At 38.8% G+C, this 21861-nt stretch overlaps 1 protein-coding gene across 1 annotated transcript; it reads right to left on the reverse strand.

Moving 5' to 3' along the window:
- Window positions 1–62: 62 nt before the first annotated feature.
- LOC124326928 lies at window positions 63–891 on the reverse strand. The gene is made up of 3 exons (XM_046785644.1): window positions 699–891; window positions 139–644; window positions 63–71 (listed from the first exon to the last, which is right to left on the reverse strand). Exons 1-3 carry the CDS (start codon window positions 832–834, stop codon window positions 63–65), a joined length of 651 nt encoding a protein of 216 aa, XP_046641600.1. The 5' UTR covers window positions 835–891.
- Window positions 892–21861: the final 20970 nt, after the last annotated feature.

The following is a 21861-nucleotide window of genomic DNA, read 5'->3' on the forward strand; positions in this document are numbered from 1 at the left end:
TGAAGCTGGGGGTTGATCAACATCATCGGCCAGAATGGCTCTTGGACGGCCACGGCCACGACTTAATGAAGCTGGGGGTTGATCAACATCATCGGCTAGAATGGCTCTTGGACGGCCACGGCCACGACTTAATGAAGCTGGAGGTTGATCAACATCATCGGCCAGAACGGCTCTTGGACGGCCACGGCCAAGACTTAATGAAGCTGGAGGTTGATCAACATCATCGGCCAGAACGGCTCTTGGACAGCCACGGCCACGACTTAATGAAGCTGGAGGTTGATCAACATCATCGGCCAGAACGGCTCTTGGACGGCCACGGCCACGACTTAATGAAACTGGAGGTTGATCAACATCATTGGCCAGAACGGCTCTTGGACGGCCACGACCACGACTTGTTGAAGCTGGAAGTTGATCACTAACATCGGCCAGAACGGCTCTTGGTCGGCCACGGCCACGACTTGTTGAAGCTGGAAGTTGATCAACATCATCGGCCACAGATGATGATGAAGCTACAGGTTGATTAATATCACGTCCATTTCCAATACCCAAATGTACAAATTCTTCTACATTGCTACAAGGATTAAATTTGAAATGGAAAGCTTCCTTTTGCTTTTTCAAACGCACATATTCAGTACTACTGATACCTAAAATAATAACTTTTAATAAAGAGAGATAAACATGCAATCAATCTTAAATACCTTTCCCTGGCAAACAGGTTCGATGCACGTAAAAAAGACAAGAATTGCATACCAACATTTGAGGTAAGCGTCCTGCAATAGGATGGTTGCAATTTCGACATATTTCCTGGGAATTGGGAAAACGTACGGAAGCCATAGTATTTAGACAACAAGCTGATCTGATGACACCTGACTTGACTGACTTTTAATGAAAACTGAAATCGTAACAACAGACGACTCTCAGAACAGCTGACCAGAACAGAAGCTCCCTCCCAAAACAAACAAAGAATTTTTAAACTATCTCTCCAAATTTTTATTTATTTCAACAAATTATATCATTTAACAATTAAACAAAAATATAAATGAAAATGGGGCCGAAAAGGTAAACAGTGGGGCCGAATTGGTAGGTCCTTTTCGGACAGGGCCGAAATGGTACGGGGCCGAAATGGTAGGGTCCGAAATGCCATACATCCATTTAATACAACGGCCCACAGTGGATGAAGTAACAGGACGATGTGGGCCCCAAATTGACAGAAAAAGAGAGTCAACATCGGGTTGACGCAAATCAACAGTAGCCGCAATATATGATTCCATGCATGCCACTGGGCCACAAAGACCAGGAAACCGGTTGACCACAAAAGACTGGAGCGGGCCGTACCGCTGTGATTTCCGAAGTTTACAAAAAGAAAACGACATCGCCGTAGCGGAAAATTTCAACGACTTTAAAGAGATGGAACAAACCTCAGAAACCCGAGACAAAATAGATAAAAACAAAATCATCGCCAATTTTTGTGAAAGAACCGCCAAAAGAAGATCCAAATTAGGGCCAAGAGAAGAAAATTGACGAAGAACCACATCCGGATCCCACAAGGCTTGAGATTATAACAGCCTTTTAGTAATTGTACCACAAGCGGGTGATCACCAACTTTCTTACCGTCAATAGGCTCAAATGTCATGGACAATGTAGAGCGGTGGACATTAATAGTAGATTTTGCGAAACCTTTATTAAATAAATGAGAAAAATATTGAAGTATAAAATTCAAAGAAGGCGAAAAGGGATCTGAATCCCGTTTATCACACCAATCAAGCCAAGACGTCCAGGCTGACTGGTAGGTAGCAGAAGTGGACGAACGGTTGCTGGCCATGAGAAGGCCGATAACTTCTGATGAAAGGCCCTGATTTTCAAATCGGCTCCGGATAACCTCCAGCCTGACAGCAGAAACCTGCTGGACTGGAGTAGCGGGTGCGGTTTCAACTTGGGCGAGTGGACAAGATACGGAGTTGGACGAAATATGAGCGGAACGTCTATGGAAATTTGAAGAAGGAGAGGAAACCAAGCCTGTGACGGCCAGAGCGGGCAGACGAGGACTAAATCCGCTTTGTCCCGCCGGACCTTGTCTAAACATCGTGGAATTTGGGAAAAGGGCGGGAAGGCGTATCCCCGAAGATCCCCCAAATTCAAACTGAACGCGTTCAGAGCCGACGCGTTTGGTTGAGGAAGCCACGAGGCGAAACGTTGATGCTGGGCGTTCCATGCAGAAGCGAAGAGGTCGAAATTTATTGGCCAAATATTCCTCAATTGAGCAAATGCCTCCGCATGAAGCATCCAATCCGACGAGTCCAGCGTCGTCCGTGACTGGGCGTCTGCAACAAAATTCGAATGCCCAGGTAAATGAGATGCCAAAATTGAAATATGACGAGCCTCGCACCACCGCACAATGCGGTCCGCAATTTCAGTAAGCGATCATGAATGTGTACCACCGCACTTATTGACATAAGCCACGGATGTCGTGTTATCCAAAAATAAATGAACTTAAATGTCATGAGAAGCCGCCGTAAATACTTGCAAAGCGAAAAAGGCCCCTAACAATTCTAATTCATTAATGTGCCGCGACTGATCCTCAATTGTCCAAGGGCCTCTTGTTTGTGTCTGGTCACATACAGCTCTCCAACCATGAAATGATGCGTCAGAGTATATCACTAAATCGGGTTGATCAGGAAAGAAAGATTTCCCATTAGACTGTTGCAAATGATTCACCCACCACTCAAGATCAGACTTGGCACCGTGAGAAAGGGAAACTGAGACGTTCAAATCCCCGTGGGAATGAGAAAGATAAAAATGTTGCAGCTTGCGAAAATGGCCTTGAGCAAAAGGCACTGACGAAATAGACCACGAAAAATTTTCCATAAGCTTTGCCAGGTCGCGCAACTTGACCTTGCTTGACACCAAAACGGCCTTGCAAAGGACAATGATAGAGTCTACTTTTGCCGAAGGCAAAGAAAAGGAAAGACGAAGAGAATCAACCACCACCCCCAAATAATCCATGATTTGTTGAGGAGTGGTAACGGATTTGTCGTAATTTGTCGCTACTTTTGACGAAATTTTTTAATGATTTTATGCGAAGTGAACTGAAAAATGGAATTAAATGAGATAAGAAGCCAATTGTTTTCAACAAACCCGATTAAAGAAAAGTTCTTAATAAAACTACTATAGCAGGTAATCATTGTGTGAAATTTTGTACTTGTAGTGTAATTTATCACCTTGTTTGTCGTCTTGTTTGTAAGCCTCCCTGAGTTCGGATAAGTTCGGAATGAATGGCTCTCAGTGATGGATATTGAACGTTTGAACATTGGGGCAGGAAGTCTTCCCCATCTATTTTTTTCAGCAGACTGTCGTTCTTTGGCATTTGTGCTAAAAACTTGATGCATAAGTTCTTAGAGCAGTGCTTATTGAAAGCAACACCTTACCAACTTTGATTCCGTGTTCATCTAGCTAAGATGTAGGATTTATGCTTATCAGGTAGTCTGGTAGACATTATATGAGATTCTTTTCTGAATTTTTATCTAAAAGTTGATGTATCAGCCCTCACAGCAGTGCTTGATCAACACCACCAGCGTGAGTCCAACTCCTACCCAACTTCTTAAGTCCATGTTCCAACTAAGTGATGCACAGAATTTTGCCACTCAGCACGTAGTCATTGTGGGAAATTCTTTTCTGCTTTTGTGTCTAAAACTTCGTATATATTTGCCCTCGCAGTGCCAGGAGTTCAAACGTCTTCCAGTTTCAGCTTCTTGGAGTTCATCTTTCAACTAGTGGTATAGGATTTGTGTCCCTTAGCAGGTAGTCATTGTGTGAAATTCTTGAGTGCATTTGTGATAAACAATTTAAATTCCAGAGTTGTGAAGAGTGTACATTCCAGCTAGGATCACATAAACATGGATATCAATTGTACTGCAAATGTAGCAAAGAAGAAGACAGAATGCAAGAAGCATGGATTTCCTTCAAAGAGAATAAAGATTGATTCTCTTATCCGTGCAATTTTTAAAAGTGGAAGCACGACCTTAGTGAAGAACTCTGTCAAACAAGGAGTATTAGCTGTGAGAAATGCTGGACGCTTTTCGATGAATGATCAATATAGATTTTTGGATGACATTATTTGCAGCTCTTCTTTTTGAGAAAATTCCAATCATTGAATACCTGGTAGGGAAGACCCCATACTTCCAATTGAAATAAAAAGAGGTTCCCGAAGAGAAATATACTTTTATTCTACCAGAGTTTGTGATACAGAAGTGCTTATAGATATCTTAGAGCTGGTTGATTCTGCATTCATCTTTCATGGAAGAGTTTAAACAAGAGAAGACGACTTTACGTGCTGGAATAATGAGGCGATTAAACTTCTGTTTCCTAAAGATGACAAACCTTTTCCAAAGCTAAACCGTCACCAGTACCAACTTGGAATAATATTTTTAAAGAAAACGAATGAAGTCCAAAATGTGGCGAGTTGGACGCACTATTGATACAAAAGGTTCAATCAATTCATTTGAAGATTCAAGCCTACCTTGTCAGCAAAAGGGTGCTGGAAAAATATGGCCAGCTTCCCAGTAGATTCCTTATTTGTCATTTGTACAAATTTTCTCTCCAGGAGTGAGGAAAACGTCGTCTGAACAACTAAAGGAGCCTTTGTCATTACAGTCTATATCATTTGAACTGATTGGAAAGACAAAATTTTTACAGGAATTGGTCACCAATCCACCTACGAGTTGCGACGTCGTGAGAGTTTGACATTCGTTTAACGTGATACTGCATGACCTCGGTAGATCCATTTTCGACAACCATGTGTCCTGTGTGTAAATCACCATTTGACGGCGACTCTCGACGACCCAAACAGTTGTCTTGTTCTCATTTGCATTGTTTAAAATACAGTACAGTATGTGACGTTCAAAATAGTATTTTTTTCTTTTAATTCCTAATTTTTTTAAATTTCATAGATAATGGTTCTGCCAAATCAGGAGTGTATCAAATGCGGAATTTGCAGAGAAATCATGGTTCATTCCAGAGTGACCATAGTTTTCTTGAACTAGATATTGGTTATCAAGAAATCCATTCGAACGTGGTCTTTATGCAAGATCAACTATAGGTGTTACCCATGAAGACGAAGATAAATATTTGCAACAGAGAAACGATCGAATAGAAAAGCAAAGTACATCAAAGGAGGATTCTCTCATTGAAAAGAACAAAAAGTAGCTAAATCTGCTAACTCTGTTGAAACTTAGAACCCCCCCCCCAAGCCGTCTACAAGTTGATAGAAGAAAGCTTGACACCAAACAACTACCACGAAAAAAACCTAAAATCAATCATCTGCCTTTAAAATATGTGCCTTCAAAGTTTTTTACGCCTTTCAATTAAGGCTGAACTACAGTCAAGAATTTAAAAAATCAAATATGAGAATAGATGATGTTGTTTTTATAATGTTTGTTTCTGGCTAAAAGTTATCGTCAACACGATATTATTTCAACATTTTTGTCTACTGGAGACTTGTATAAATCACTCTTTGAATGGTTCCTGATCTGCTGCAGCAAAAACCGCAGCCTCAAGAATTCGGACCTCTCAGCTTATATGGAACTGGGACCGAAGAAAGACGTTCGCATTCCAGATGGTATGGGGAAGATGAAAATGAAGATGGAAATCTTAATGGCATCGCAATGGAACGTTTTATACTGTGATGAATGGAATTGGGATTCACACTTTCCTGCTCATCCTGGAGCAAGTGATTGATAGATTCAATCCACAAATGCTCCCTTTCAAATCATTTGATATTTTTATGAAATCCCTTGCTTTTGCGTTTTACTGGTTAGGATTTTTGGCAAAGAAACGGCTCGGATATCCAGGGACAGAAGAACTGCTTTCCCACGCCAACCTCCTGGCTCTCACCAAATTCATGGGCGAGATTGCAAAGTTTTTCCCAAAATCAAAACGAGATGTCTTCCATTAAATTTCAAGCTTACATCGATTCTAACCATATTCTTGAATTTATGGGTCAATTAGTTATAGAATTCCACCACGGTTTCGGCCAAATCATGTTTTATTTGGTTTTCGTTCTGGAGGTAAATGTCCCCAAACCTAAACAACCAAGACAAGCAGCAAATTGAAGAACATATTTCGAATTACATCCGAAACTACTATCTCGAAGAAACGACCACTGATCTTCACGTCGCAGCAGCCACAGTAGAGAAAGAAGCAAATGACTTTGACCTAATCCAACTGTTCCTACAACTTGGATCCGATTCTAATGCCAAAGACGACGATGGCCGAACTCCGCTTTAAGTTCTGGCCGAAAGAAGATTGGCTTATTGGGATGCACACTTGCCAATACTCCGGGCTCTTGTGGATGCTGGAACTCATCTCTACAATGCCGAATGGAACGGCGATACTGTCCTCAATCTTTTGAAGAGAAATTTGGAAAGGTTCAGGGGCCGTGACGGAGTCAAAGTGGAAGCCAATGACTATTTCAGTTCACTGATTAATGCAGTTTTACCCCTCACTTTCTGTTGTGCTAAAGTTATCCGGCAGAACGAAATTCCATTCAATGAGGGTCGGCTTCCTGATGGTCTCATGGATTTCGTCTCTCGTCACAGCGAAAGATGTAAATGAATGATGTAAAGATCTCAATCAATTTTGCTTGCGTTAAAAGATTTTTATTTATTTGCAGGCATTATGGATCAACTTCCTCGTCGTCGTCGTGATGATTGATCTTACATTTCTGTTTAATCTCCCGTTTCTTTTTGGTTCGTTGGATTCGTTTAAGTTTCTCTCGTGTCAATGATTTTCCTTTCCCAAAATCATTTTTACACAAGAAACAGTTTTCAATTCCATTTCTCTCACTATATAGATACGAAAAGATTATATCCTTGGTTTTTTTTCTTGTTATTACAAAAAAGTAAAGTTTCAATTGTTTCATTTCTATATTGTTGATGTTCTATATTCCGCCGTATTTCGCCAAAATAGTTATTTTTTTCAGAACCAAAATTGCTGATCATTTATTTGCATCACGTCCTATCCGTTTACAGTAACGCGTTTTGCTCGCAAGTCCTTTGCTCCGAGCCAGTTTCTGCTCATCTCATCCGCAACTTTACTGTCCGGGGTTGGGACTCGATGGCGGAATTATCTAATCGCAAAAGATATTTTTAAACGCTAACACGATACGTGAAACTCAGTCGTGATTGAATTTGTGTGTGGCCTGAAAAAGGAAGGAAACAAAAAAAATCACCAATGCCCACTTTCCCGTGCTGCGAGCTTCACTCCTCCCACTACTGCTGCTCGGTTGGGAGGGAGGGAGACCAAAAACTGGCCAAAAAGAAGGGGGAAGGGAGGAATGAATCCACGAACATGCCGTTTATATCTTAGATTCCTAGTCGTATGGCTGAACTCGCTCCAGTTGCATCATTTTCTCCCGTTCTCTTTCGTTTCCTTGTTTCTTTCAACCCCTTCCAAACGGTGTGCTCTTTCTTGGAATAATCAAAGAATCCGATGCTCAATCAACTTGATTGAACAGCCACGGCGATAGTGCACTCGCACTTCGGTTTTGTTCCCCACTTGTTGGCCGTCCAAAAATAAAAGGAATAAGACAATAAGCCATACAGAGCAACCAGTGATCGTGACATTTTCACAGTAACAAAACAAACTCTACGACAAGGATGGTTCTCGTGCGGTGTTGGCGTTGAGCAGTGTCGTGTTCTTTTCATTTCGCCAAAAGTTGTTTTCGTGATAGGTTTCTGGTGTGTTTTTTTCCGGTTCCCGCTTGATTTTTATGCTAAATTCTGCCAGAAAAGTGGAATTACGGTGCGGTATCTTCTTCTATAATCGAGCTTACATTCTTCCAATCTTCTTCATCGATTGCTACTTATTTTCAATTTGAAGGAACTCGCTTCAACTGCACCAAATCCGGTTGTCGGTGACTGCAAATTTTTCGAGGATTAAACTACCCGCCATTCAAATCGTCTAAGGTGAGTTCCAATCACAATTTTCTACTTCATGTCTCATGCCGAAATCCAGATTTCGTCCCGTACGACAGATATTAGCGACACTCCCCAAACTGTCTTCCGCCTCTCTTTGGATGGCTGTAAGTGTGTGTTTCTGCTTGTTGGTCGGTTGTTTTCGCTAATACCGTAATCTATTACCGTCGCTTCGAATTCGCAACTACTTTGCATTTACTTGTTTATTTCTGAGTACTGAATGTCCTACTCAGCCAACTCTGTCGGGAAATTCAATCATTTCTAAGTCGAAAGGGTTTTTTTCTTCTGGGCCAAAAAAGTAACCATCGTTAAAGACGAACGCAATTGAGAACATGTGGAGGATAATGTCTAATTGGCAAAAGTCACTGCACGCTGCCATGTGACGCTAGGTGATGAGCCTAGAAGTTGGGAAATGGAAATGTAGGAGATCAATGTCATTTATTTACTCCTCGGAGAGTCTGCAAATGCCGAGAGATGTTTCCGTCGAAACCACTTCAAATACCGTCTTGGAAATAACAATTAAAAAAAAATGAATGAGAAAACTGATAGAAGCGGACACATTCACTATCCCCCACTCCATTTTTTTACAACATTTATTTTAAAAGTTCCTACCGTAATTGCCTAACGTCGCCCAAAACTACCGAACAACAAAATCAAAGAAAACAAACCATAGTCCGTCTCCTAGCGGGCACATCCTAGGCATCTTCCCACATGGTGTGCATCAACTCTCCACACGCAAAAAATTGAGTTCCTTTTTGGCCTGCCTCCACCCCTCTCCATCGTTTTCTCGCTATTATTTTTAGATAAAAATTTATTTTGGGTTGTCGGCTGCCGGACTGAAACAGTAAATCAGCAATCAGTACCACGCTAGGGGCAGTGTGAAAAGAAAGAGCGGCGACATCAACCCGGCGTGCTATCGTTTCCACTTTTGGATCGAAGAAAACAAAAAAGTTACGTTAAGACAATTACCTGGGTTTGATTAGGTAAATTCAAATGTTGGTTTACGAAATATATTATTTTTTCTTTCCTTATTAGAAACAAAGTTGTAATTTGAGTTGGGTTTTTTTATATATGTTTTCCAAGAACACGGAGACCGCTAAACATCCTACGGAGAGACACGGTGCACGGAAAATGTCATCCGACAGTTCAGAAGACGAAGTGGAACCCAATGAAAACACCAAAGGTAAACTTCACTACTTTTCTCACATAACCATTACCAATCAAACAATTTTTCAACACTTAAACAGAGCAAACGAAGTGGAGACAAGCAATTGGGCAGCCGGAAGGAGTCATGGAAAGAACTATACGGCACGGGCGCGATAAACGTGAACGGTTGCAATGGAAAATGTAAGTTGAACAAAAACCTTTTCTCACCTGATGCAGTTTATTGAAAATGATTGAACAGCAGTTTGGTAATAAATGGCGGCTTTATCTTGAAAATATTGAGGAATTGGAGGACGATTTCCAGTTGATGATCGTCTTCAATTCGTGCTGCTCTGTGTAAAGTGTATCAACTTTAAATATCGAAGTCATTTGGGGAAAGTACAGCGCGAAAGAAGTTATTTGAAAGTTGGTCGATTTGTCGATAGATTAATAGGAGTATGGGACGAATAAACATTCAGATATAAAAGGGGAAGTGATTTTCATATTTCTAACCAGGTTGTGATATTTTTTAAAATAAAAAATAAAATATAACCCCAAGCATTATTTTGACCACCATGCCATATGAAAAATCACTTTAATTTTGATTTAAAGATCACAATTTTTCATTGCTATGATATTCTACCTTTGTACCCCCTCCCATAGTTGCCAATTTTTCGAATACCGAGATTTAAAAAAAGGTCGTAGAGATAGCCTGTCTTTTTTCTTCCCCTGCCCCTAACATTTAAAATCTTGGTATTTTGAAAAATTGACAACTACAGGAGGGAGTATCAAAAGGGGAAATATCAAAGAGGGACCTGCCGCCACACCGGCATCGTCAAGTCCACGATAGGATTTCTTGTCACTTAAAATAAAATATAAAATAATTATCTTTTATGAGAATAACCAGCTAGTTTAATTGCATTCGCATTTTGTTTCAGTCTTATCTTATTTTGAACAATTTAATGCACAGAAACACAAAATAAAAACATGTTGAAATTAATAGTGACTTAATCACTTTCCAAATTATCAACCATCATCAATTGAATTTATGCAGCTTAATAGCTTACAGAACTCTCTAGTTAAGGCTTAACAAGGAGGCTTTTTGAAAAATGGCATGGTCGTCCTCTTCTTCGATCACTCCATACATCAGCCAGAACAGATCCATAAGTTAAAGGGGATAGTGCATTTGCTTAACGTGCGCGCAAACATCTGTACCCTCGCCGATTTTGGTAGACTCTAAATTGAGTGAATTATAGCGGTTTCCGTACCGGCGGATTTTAGGCGAATCATATAATTCTTTTTAAGTTATTCTATTTATATATAATGTGCGGCTGCTGCTCCATTTTACCATGCATCGATTTGATGTCACTTGAACTTGTTACCCAAAAGTCTATGTTTATCCATTTAGACACAAGTACGGCTTTTCAAATAGAGATATCTGAGATTCTGGCAGTGCCATAAAATTAAGCCACTTCTTCTTTAATAAATGCATACTGATTTTGGTGTACAAGTGGTTGACGTAATAGCTAAAAGTTAAGTCAGCTGCCATATCCTTTGTTGGATTAAACTTTAAATTTGCAAGTTCATCATCAACGATTTCCAGGTAAGGGTAGTCACCAGTCGTAAGTTTGTCAAACACTTCCTGGGGTGTGAATATTTCTGGGCTTAGCGGATAGCAAAGAGCTGAAAAACTCCACACTTGTTCCTTGACTTAATTAACTATTAACCATGAGTCGCAGGCTGATTTTGTCAAGCCAATTTACTTCCCCATCTTGTTTGTAAGAATTTTTGAGCCATCTATCTTTGAAATTTTTCCTCCATAGCTTATTAGCATTAGTATCACGTAAAAAAAAAACTTAAACCAATTTGTAGAATTAATGAGAGTTTGGAGTGGAAGTTGCGCAACGGATTGCTCTTTCCTTTCTTGCCACTTGAGTGACAGCAGCAATCTCAATTGCTTCCACAGCTTCTGGCTGGCATAGCAGTAGGTGTCATCTGGTGTCTTCAAGTGGTAAGGGTCAGGGCAAGGACCCGCGTAACCTATAGATCCCGGGCAAAAGTATAGGCCAGTAGCCTTATCCTTGTCCTTTGCCACCTCCTTCAGCGCTTCATTGGAGATTTTACTGTATTCCGCATCTAGAATTTCCTTCTTTATGGCATCTAGACGAGGAACAGCAAGGCTTTTGAGAAATAACCTATTTCAAATAGGTGAGAATCAAAATTCCATCCTGTAAAATGAAAAGCCTTGGAATTGAACTGTCAATTGGTGACTGTCTTTACTTTTCTACTTTGAACTGACAACGATGTGGTTCTTTTTTCGGCCTCACTTGAAACAAAATAGCTGAAATAGAGAGTCCCAGCATCTTAACTATTTGTAGTAAGTTAAAATGTTGGCAAGGATTTAAAAAACGAGTATTTCCTATTTAAAGTCATCCAAATCCAAATCACGTCGATCTTCACATAAAGATGCAAATTAAGCCGTTTCTTTATGACTTAGAATTAGAAGACATAGAATTTACCCAAACAAGATATAGGAAAAAGATATGGGAGGTGGTGCAATAAAGTATCAACCCAACTCTTGTCCTTCTTCTTTTTCTTTCCTTTTTTTCGTTATTTTGCTGTAACAGTTGTCAGGCGGCAGACATAACAAGATTGGGTTTCAACCACAGACAAGGGAACAAATTGTTCTCAACATTTTTATTTGTTTTATTCTTCTTGACAAGTAGTTAAAATATCCGTTTCGAGATTGTCTGTCAATATTCAAGGGGAAACGGTGGTGATCGGCGCAGAAAAAACTAGAAATGTATCAAGGATTCCGTCCGTATTTCTGAGCCTAGTTCCGTATCCCATAATATTATGCACGCATAGTGCTCGAAATACATCATGAGTCAATTATTGAATGTTGGGGATGAAAAGACAACACTTACCAGCAGTACGGTTCGGTTTAGCAAATTTCCACTGCGATTTTTCAGTGAATAATGCTAAAGGATTGCCAACACAATGACAGTGAATATTCCCACTGCTATCTACCCAATAGTATGGGCCTAATTCTACTTCTTCCTTCTCACAGATTCCAATCGTATGTATTGTTCCTCGAACCGACTTCATCTCAACAGGTGGCTGTTGGCTCTACGAAAGAACAGTGTTCTAAGAGTCCAGTCTTGGTTCACGAACTTTGATTGAAAAATGTCACTATGGCTTTCTCACGTGAACGAAAAGAAGAAACGTGAGAAACACGGACTGTATGGGTAAGGTTAGATTAGGTTATCCTTTTCACTCATTATCTTTTTTTCTAAACTCGGAATATCATTTCCATATCCGAATTAATATAGTGAGTGGTCACTGATATATAGTGGTGGTTATTGTGGCAAGTAGAACCGTCGGCAGTGACAACCACCCACCGAATCAGAGGAAGCTCTTCTATTAGTCTTTTGACTGCTTAGTTATATATTTCCGGCATATGTTTGTGGGTGATGGTACTGCTTTGACCTGATGAAATTATTCTGGGATCAGAATAGCATAAAAACGTGATGAAATAAGGATTGTCGATTATCGTAAGGCAGTGTATTCCTCTCACAATAAAGAGAATCAGTAAACTTACAAATGACTTCAAATTTTGCTGTTGCGAGGGTAAAGCAAAAATTTTCACCCGGCTGTAAAAAAACATAGCTGTAAAATGTAGTGCAAACATACAAACACTAAACTTGGCAAAGCCCATTACTTGATTCTGAGGAACTCTAAGAATAAAAAGAACCTCCCGTCATTCAAAGTTGAAGCATCCGAGACGGCCATCGGTGGGATAACGGACCATCAGCATTAATTTCCGCGTCCACTTTGTTGACACATTCTTTTCAACCAAATTCAGGAAACTAGAACTTTCAGCACTCATTTCATCTTTACATTTTATCTTCCGTTTTGTTGCCATTTTCATGCAATAATCTTGGTCGTTTGGGACAGTTTATGGTCGATGCTTTTGGAGTTAAGGCTGAACTTGTAAATAAATGTAACTATGGTGGAACGAGAGATGAGAAACATGTTCGTGGTTTTTTCAAAATGCTCCCAAACCTTACTTTTGCTAATTACACAAATTCTGTTACGCAAATAGAATATTGCTTTACCATTGTATAGATGTTAAGAAGTAAGAAGGTTAACCAAAAACTCACACAAAAAAAGAGTTTTATCCCTTTATCAACCGTCATGTTGACCTTTAGATAAAATGGAAGGTGGTAGGGGAGATAAGAGGGCACATTAAGTAGTTGTTGATGAAGTTCCCGAATTATTTTAAGGCAATAGGAATATTTGGGGTTTGGTTGATGCAGACCTAGACTATTTGAATTTGATATCAAAGAATGCGCCATACTTTTTTATACCATCTGGAAGATATAAACCACCATATATAATAAGTTAAAAGATGCAATGACATTATTTTTTGGACGAAGAGAAATGTTTCGATTTAAATGTCAGAAAGATAAGATTGCTGAATATGGCTTGTATACAGTGCAATACCAAGAAAAAGATTTAAACTATTTTTGAAGCTTTACTAAAGCAAAATATGGATATTTGCTAGAAGGTGAGAATAACCACAAAACAGTTATCTCAGTGGATAAGAAATTTTTACATGACAATAAAAAAGAGAGAAACAAACGTGCACCAGTTGGACGAAGAAAAAATCATGGCTATGTATACTTTACCAGGGAATAAATTTTTTGGTCCACAAAATTCATTGGAATATGGTCCTACTACAATTTTAGATGACATCTGCCAATATCCCGATTTATTTTATGCCCATCGACCAAATTCTCTGAAAAGGAAGCGATTGCAAAGAATTTAATTTAATGATTGTTAATTGGAAAAAAGTAAATGCAGTTACAGGATGGACTGGTCCCAGTGTTTTGCATCTGAAGGTTAATTAAATTACAAATTTTTAAAAATCAAAAGATAAGATTAAGTTAACCTTACGAAAAAAGATAATTCAACAGATAAGATACAGACAATCAGAGTTGTCTGAATTAGGAAAGATAAGATTAATTACGCAACCGTTGTGTGGAATGACAAAAGTTTTCCGCAGTGAAAAAGTCTTTGCTGAAACTGAAAATATTATTACTGGATCGAACCTAGAGACACAAAAAAATAAATTATTGCAAATAATAGACAACAAAATGTTTGCATATTACCCATGTAACAAAGGATGCGTCCATAATAACATATAGCTTAATCTTAAAGTTAACGAGGTAAACAGCAGTTTGCTACAGCTTTGCAATTTATAAATTTATCAGTAAATGACTTTTGGGATTTGACACTTCTAAACCATTTCTCTTCATAGAAATAGACACCATGTTCAGAAAGGGAGGAATAATATTTCCAACAGTTCCGTAGTTGGCTTGGAATTCGTCACTACCTTCTTAAACCTACTCTAAAATCAGATCAACTCCTCAATTATTTCAATTTCAAATAGTTCGAGTTTGCCATGTTTTTTTTGTGGCGTTCAGTTTTCCGTTTGATTTTCCCAGATGAGCAATGTCGAAGACTCGAAGAAAAAGTAAAATGTGTAGCTACTGGGAATTCCACCGGCATTTTTTGCTGGAAGACACAGTTTTGCTAAGCTTTCCCCCATTTCAGCATCAAAAATACTTTTTCTAACGTAGTTGACTGGTTTTCTAGCGTTTTCAATAGCTTCGGCTAGTGACTGTTAAAGAAAAACTAAAGTAATGTAAGGCATTCAAGATAATAAGAAAACATTCCATTACCCCCATAGCTTTTATGCCATCTTTAATAACCAATTGCAGAATGTGAGCAACACATGTCAAATGAAGCGTAGAATACAAAAAATATGCTTACTTGTTGTTGACAGCTACCATTGTTGCTTTATTTAGAACAAATATTGTGCCATGCAAATCTTGTTCAAGATCCTCATGCTCGTACAGAACATAACGATCTTCGGTAGAAGCTTGCCTTAATTCTTGGGCAAGCTAAACAACAGTTTTCCATAACATCACTGTTTTACCATCAACGTACGATGGAAAACTCAATCTCGATTGTTTCTTCCGTTTCCAAATCTGATTCATGCAGTCATCGAGAATACCTTTCAGTTACAGCAGGAATGGCGCAATCTGGTGTTTGCCTCGAAGGAAACTGAATATAAAAAACCGGAAGCAAGTATATTTGACCCACCATCTGTAATAAATCGAACAATCTGCAAATATATGATCATTGATTAACAATTATTCAAGATACTCACGACAAACTCGGGTCTAAAAATAATAAATACCTTAGAGATAGGGAGTTTCCAGAATTTGATGACGTGCTCTTATTCCGCGAGAATTGACTGTGATGAGTGTCTTCCCTTATTCTCAGTAAGCGTTAAGAATGCATTAAATGGTTTAAAATTAGATGAAAATCTTTGACAAGAAAAGCCAAAGAACACAAGCGTGTTCTTGGAAGACCAAATATCAATAATGACGGTTAAGGCCGCTTATTTGGTTGGTGGTTTCAGAATCAGTGTGCTGCGCAATATCTGAGGACAAGACAAATGATAACCAGTCGCAAGCAACAGTACGGAAATATAATATGTTTTTAAGTTGGTTAGAGGAATATATTTTTTATCTCATGTACCTTGATCCAAGAATGGAAGGCATTCCTAGTCGGTAAATTCAGGGGCAGATTGTCTTCAGTGTCTTCTTTAGTCAATCCTTCGTCCAGCTGTTGTTGTTTAGTTTGGTGTACTTAAGTTGGTATCGCAAAAATTTCAATTCGTTGATGTTGAGAATTTGAAATGCAAGAATACTCTTTTGGATTTAGCAAATTCAAATGGGTGTTAAAGTTAGAAAATTATGATTTATTCTTTCCCTCCAAGAAGTAATGACCATTATCACAAAACAAGCTTAGTAATTCTATTTTCTATATAAAGTATTTCCATTTGGTCTTTCTGTATACATCTCTGTATACCCTCTTCCCGCCAATCACGGAAAAAAGTTTTCCTCCAAACTGGGAAATCGTTGACCGAGAAAATTTGTATAGGTTTATCTAATGGCCGCTTTAGTTCTGTAGAAGCATTATTTTCTGTTGTTTCAGCTGTGGCGTCTTATACTTGACCATTTCTTTCTTCATTTTTTTCTTTCAACATTTTTGTTGCACATGCCCAATTTCCACATTTTATCGAAGAATAGCACGCCCTCGTCTTGGAACTCATTTTTTAAACACATTTTTTGTATAAATCTTTCTTCCGACAAGATGGAAAAAAGAATTCATTGTCTTATATTATATTATGTTATTTTATCTGCCACATGCAAAACACTGACTGGTACAACATATTTTGAAACTCAACATGTTATTCCATGAATTAAAGGAATAGTTGCAATGCAAGTTGTTGGAAACCAAAGTCCGAGGATTTAAGCTTTAACGCTAACAGTATTGCAATGTTTTATTTAAAACATCTAAAAGATTTGGCAATTTTCAAAGGGCAAAAGAAATCCACTTATATCAATATGTACGATAATTCATTTTCAGCTATTAGGAAAATTTACACAGGAGTTGATAAACTTTATATTTTGCACTGAATAATGCAACTGGTGAAATGGAAGAAGTTACGAAATGGTGGAATGCTCAGCCAACTTTGTATCCTGATGCCAGATCATAAGCTTTTAGATTATTTATACATTTATAAAACACGATTCAGAACGATGGACAGAAGGAATGGTTTTATTTCAGTCTATTTTACAATCAAATACATTTATAATTAATTATAATGACGGAAGAATGATTTGGCCTATTCATTTTGTAAATGCTGAATGACCAGGTTATATAGTTTCTGAATTATCTGGTCCTGAAGTCAGGATACGTCTAAATTAATTTGATAAAAATTTTGCTGGTGACATGATACCATATGCTGTTCATAAGAGCTATGAATCAAGCGATCTTAAATTTGTTGTGGTATTTTGGGAACTTATTCATGTCGTATGGTCTACATTATACGACCTTTCTAGACAAAAGGTAACATTCCCTGGTTAAAGAAAAATTTACGAAACATATGCCCCATTAGAAGCAGCTGATGCTACAGAAAAAAAACTTATTGCTCAACAAACATTAGTACGTACTTGATAGACAGAGTGAAAAACATTCAAGAACAGACGACATCGAAGAAGAATGTGAAAATAAGAAGCCAAAGTATGAATATGTTGAAAGTGTAGATCCAGCTGAAGCTATAAGGTCACCTGAATCAATCATCACCTGAAGACGTTATTCGAACGACATTCCTTGACACTGCAAGACGATAGGTTGTTTCATTTGAAAAAAAAACTGTTTTTATTTTGACTGTGGCGTCTAGATATCCTAATGTATTAGCCAACTATTTAATTAGTTGGCAATTTTTTTTTAATTTCTAGCATTCATTGTTGCTAGCCGTAGCACCCAAAGCTATGCCCACGACTTTAATCGCGGTTGTAATGATAGAAATGTAGTTTATAAAGAGCAAAATATGATCATTTATCACACTCATAAAAAATGTTTTTCTCCGACAAACCGAGAAAATTATGTTGTCAGCATTTCTTTGGTGAGCTAAAACCACTTTAGAATGGTTCAGGTTTTACCATGAAACCAGATAAAGGGTCCATTGCCCAGCTCAGAAAACTATTATAGACTTAAAGTTTCAGTGGTGAACGTCAATACCCACAGATTGGGTTTATCGGAGTTGAAAAAAAACTCTGGCTCATTCAAAGGAGAAGCAGTGATCTGAGAGACAAAAGACGGCTAAATTGTCTGAGCCAAAAATAGATGGATTAGAATCAATATACTGTAAGATATTGATGCAGTCAATTTTTTCCAGCACTGGCAACTTGAAAGTTTTTTACACTAAAGCTAGCAAAAATGAATGCTGGAAAGTTGCAACGACTTTTATTGAAATCATTTCATTATTAAGCGGTTTCGTGCCATTTTTCATGGCTTGTATAGACATCGGGTCAATCAAAATCCCATGTAAAACATAAAGAAGAGGTTGTGTAATCTCTTTTCAGTTGTGGAACCCTCAGACTATTTCAGATGAGTACTTTAAAAATTTGTATAAGTTAAATGAAGACTTATCTTTAATAAAATCGACATGCCGTTTATTGATAAGAAAATTAATTAAAGTCCCTTTTTTGTTTTGGTAACAAAGCTAAAGCAGAGTCTGTTACAGGGATGTGTGCCACCTGGCTATTATTGATGGTACTATTTCTTCGAACAATGGATTTTCAAAGTGGTGGAAGTCGTTTCTAGAATATGCAGTGTATGTATTCCGATTTCGTTGTACCAGATATTTTGGTGTCAAATTTCTGCTCCTACCTTAATTCCAAGAATTCCCTACCTTTTTAAAACATCAAATCAACCTGCGGTAACTTAACTCTATAGTTTCTGGAAAATGAAACATTCTGTTTGAATTTCAAATATGTACATGGAATCCAACTCGTAATTCTCGGCAATCGGCATTTGCACAGCGGCAATCACCGATTTCTCATCGTTCATCCTGCCCAGAGTCGTCCAGAAGCGTTTAGAGGATCCGTAAAAGGAATTGATTCTCACTTTGTCCTCCTCCCTCGACGATCTGGACGTGAGAGGCTCTGGCGCTGCCCATGCCTTTTTTGGAAAAAATCTGGTCGGCCATTTCGGCTTACCTGGAACGTTCGATGACGCCGATGAACTGGGTGACGTTGGTGGGCGTTACAAGGATGTAGCAGACGCCACTGTTTGCCAATTTGTTGGTCAGCTCGACCAAACGCATTTGAATTTTGAGCCGGTCCTTGACCTGCATCAGATAGGTTGAGCCGGTTTTATTGGGCTGGTCGCCACTCGTCTCCTTGACCGATTTCCCAGAAATAGCCGTAAATCTTCTTTGGAGGCCAGAGCACTCGATGGCAGATGGAAATTCTAGGTCAATTTTCCAGTTTAATCCGTTGGACTTCGCGCTTGTCCACGCCAGTGTTCACTTCCTCGTAGCCACTTGCGACATGTGCTGCATGTACATTTATTATACATGTTGTACATCTTCAGCCTGTAACATCAACGAATTGATCGGATTTCGCGACGTGTTGTGTTTCCTCCACTTGGCATTTACCGACCATTTATCCACCAACACTTCCACAACATCAAAAATTTTAATCCCATTCAAAGTAATGAAAATCAAAATTCCAACAATGGGATGATGGGAGGGACTAAGAAGTTATGCGAGACGACTATTCGTTCGAAATCCTCGTCCGTGATGTCGGTGAACGACGAGGATGTCACGATTGAGCTACCGGACTGGACACGAAGAGGCAGCAAGCGATCAGGAGGAGATGACAAAGAAGGAAGTGAACGTTTTTCGTCCGGCCAAGGATCCGAAACGATTCGGGAAGTGACTTCGCAAACTCTCGGAATGTCAAAAATCAAAATCATCACATTCCAGGCAGATGAAATTGTTCAATTTTTGTTGTTTACCAAGTCTGGAAAGAGTTCTGCTGGGGTCGTAGGTAGATTGGTTGACTTGCGGTTTGAAGTCGTCGGTGGTTGGAGTGGTTCCGGGCGATCGATGAATCGGATACGCCGGTCAATCCATCGGAAGCTTTGACCCGCAACGGAATCAGTTTTGGAATTGTGATTTTCTGGTCCGGCGTGGCACTGATTTTGATATTTTGAGAGAAGAGGACGTGAACAGAGAGTGGGCGCTGACTGGCCATCTTGCCGTCAACGGTGAAGCGGACAGTGTCCGGAGTATAAAGCAACGACTAATAGGAGAAAGAAAAATACATAAAAAATACTTTGTTTCGATTGTTCATGTCCATATTCACGGATGGTATTAAGGGTAAGAAGGTTAACTGTACAATATAAAAAGGGGTCACACTTCCTTATTCTACATGAATATGAACCTAGCCAATTTAAACGTTCCCACCCTTGCTAAACAATAAATTAATTTCAGTTTTTTGTTTAAAGGCACAAGGGTATAGCTGTGCTTTTCCAGATGCTGCTGGCTTGGTGCTTGCCGATACTATTTCACACGTTGAAACAGTCGGCAGAGCCGTTTTTTTATTACTTTTCCATTTCACCAAGATTTCCGATGCCATCAACTTCTGTGCCATAGAACGGGACTTTTATAAGGACAAATCGACAACCTGGGAATGTCTTCTGACATTATTCCTGCACCCCGGCAGGTGAGATAAGTATCATGACAGCAGCCGTTTTTTCGACCTGATTTCCAAGCATGGACAGCATTAAATTTACTTAAAAAATCAACGAGCTACTGTTGTCGGCTAAAGTTGCTGATCCAATCAGTACTCGATTGAAACGATGCTAAGAAATGGAAAATTATAGATTAGTTTTTAAAAATTACAATAATTCGTCTAGTATATTGAGCCGACAGTGGAAATTACCCTCCCATCGCAACGACCGACTTCACATAAAACGGAAGGCTGATGAATCGGACATTCTATGCTGATAATTGTTAGTAAAGAAATCAGAAACCCTTTCATGTAGAGCCCCCATTTACAAAGGTAGAAAATCTAAACTAAAATTCAGCTAAATGGAAATTGGTGTCAACATCTTGGAAAACCGACATCTTGGAAAACCGTCTCCACACCACCAGGCTGTCAATTTGGCAAATCCCCTTAATAATAAAAATACCTTCCAACAAATTTTAATTAAAAAATTATAGTGAAACTTGATCAAATTGAAGTCGGTGTCGTCTTCCCAGACAACTGAACAACAGGTTACCATTTTAGCAAATTTCTTTAACTCCCGACGAAGTTGAAAAAAGCAAACAAACAACAACAACAAAAATATACAAAAACTACCTACAACTTTTCCAAATACATGCAATCGGTGTGAAAAATGTGAAATAATAATATTTCATTTTGTAAGACGGAAATTGTAGCAGCACATGGAATCTGCCCTAGAAATTGGATGCTACGTAATTAAAGAGCAAAGCAGACTTTTTTGCCTTTTAATTTGTCATTCTTTATGGAATTCTTCCCCCCCCCCCTTCGAAAAATAATTCGCTTCTAAAATGCCGGAGCGATTGTGACAAGCTTTTTGTTGACATTTTTTTTTTTTTTTTTTTTTGCAATCCGACGGACGCTCTTCGTCTCTTTGAACAATCTCTGCCTCCTCTCATGATTAATAAAATGATCTTGTTCCTGGAATATTTTTTATGGCTGACCGAGGATTTAAAAAAAATTAGCCTTATTTGTTGCAACGTCTCAGAAGGAGTTGCCCTCTCCAAAGAACAAGTTGTAGAGTCAAGAAAAATTGCTGGCATAAGAATTCATGTTGAGCGGGCAATAAGTAGGATTCGTGAATTTAGTTTTCTAGCTCCACATGTTCGCTTGGATAGTAATCTGATAAGTATTGCGATTCTGTAATGTATTGCGTGTGTGGTTTATTGAATGTTCGTGGGCCCCTAATAAAATAAAATAACTTTTGAAATTCACTATGAAGTTGCACATTTTGTTCTTTATTCATTCTGCGCCATGGTTATAGCAAAGTGAAATTAGGATGTTTAGCCTAAACCTTTTACACTGTAATGCGTACCATATTGCACTATTCCAGAAGATAGCGGCTTTAACAATCAAATCATTTAACAATGTAGGATCAAACTTTACTTCCCTGATACTGACTTTGCAAGAAATTTCAAAGTCAGGCTCAGCTACACAAAATAAACATGACTTGCGGTTAGACAGAAACATTTGAAGCTGCATCTGGGCAACACATTTAGCGGAAATTTCATCTTTGGCATTGATGTAAGATA

Source organism: Daphnia pulicaria, chromosome 2 (genome assembly GCF_021234035.1).
Source record: "Daphnia pulicaria isolate SC F1-1A chromosome 2, SC_F0-13Bv2, whole genome shotgun sequence".
NCBI classification, from domain to species: domain Eukaryota; kingdom Metazoa; phylum Arthropoda; class Branchiopoda; order Diplostraca; family Daphniidae; genus Daphnia; species Daphnia pulicaria.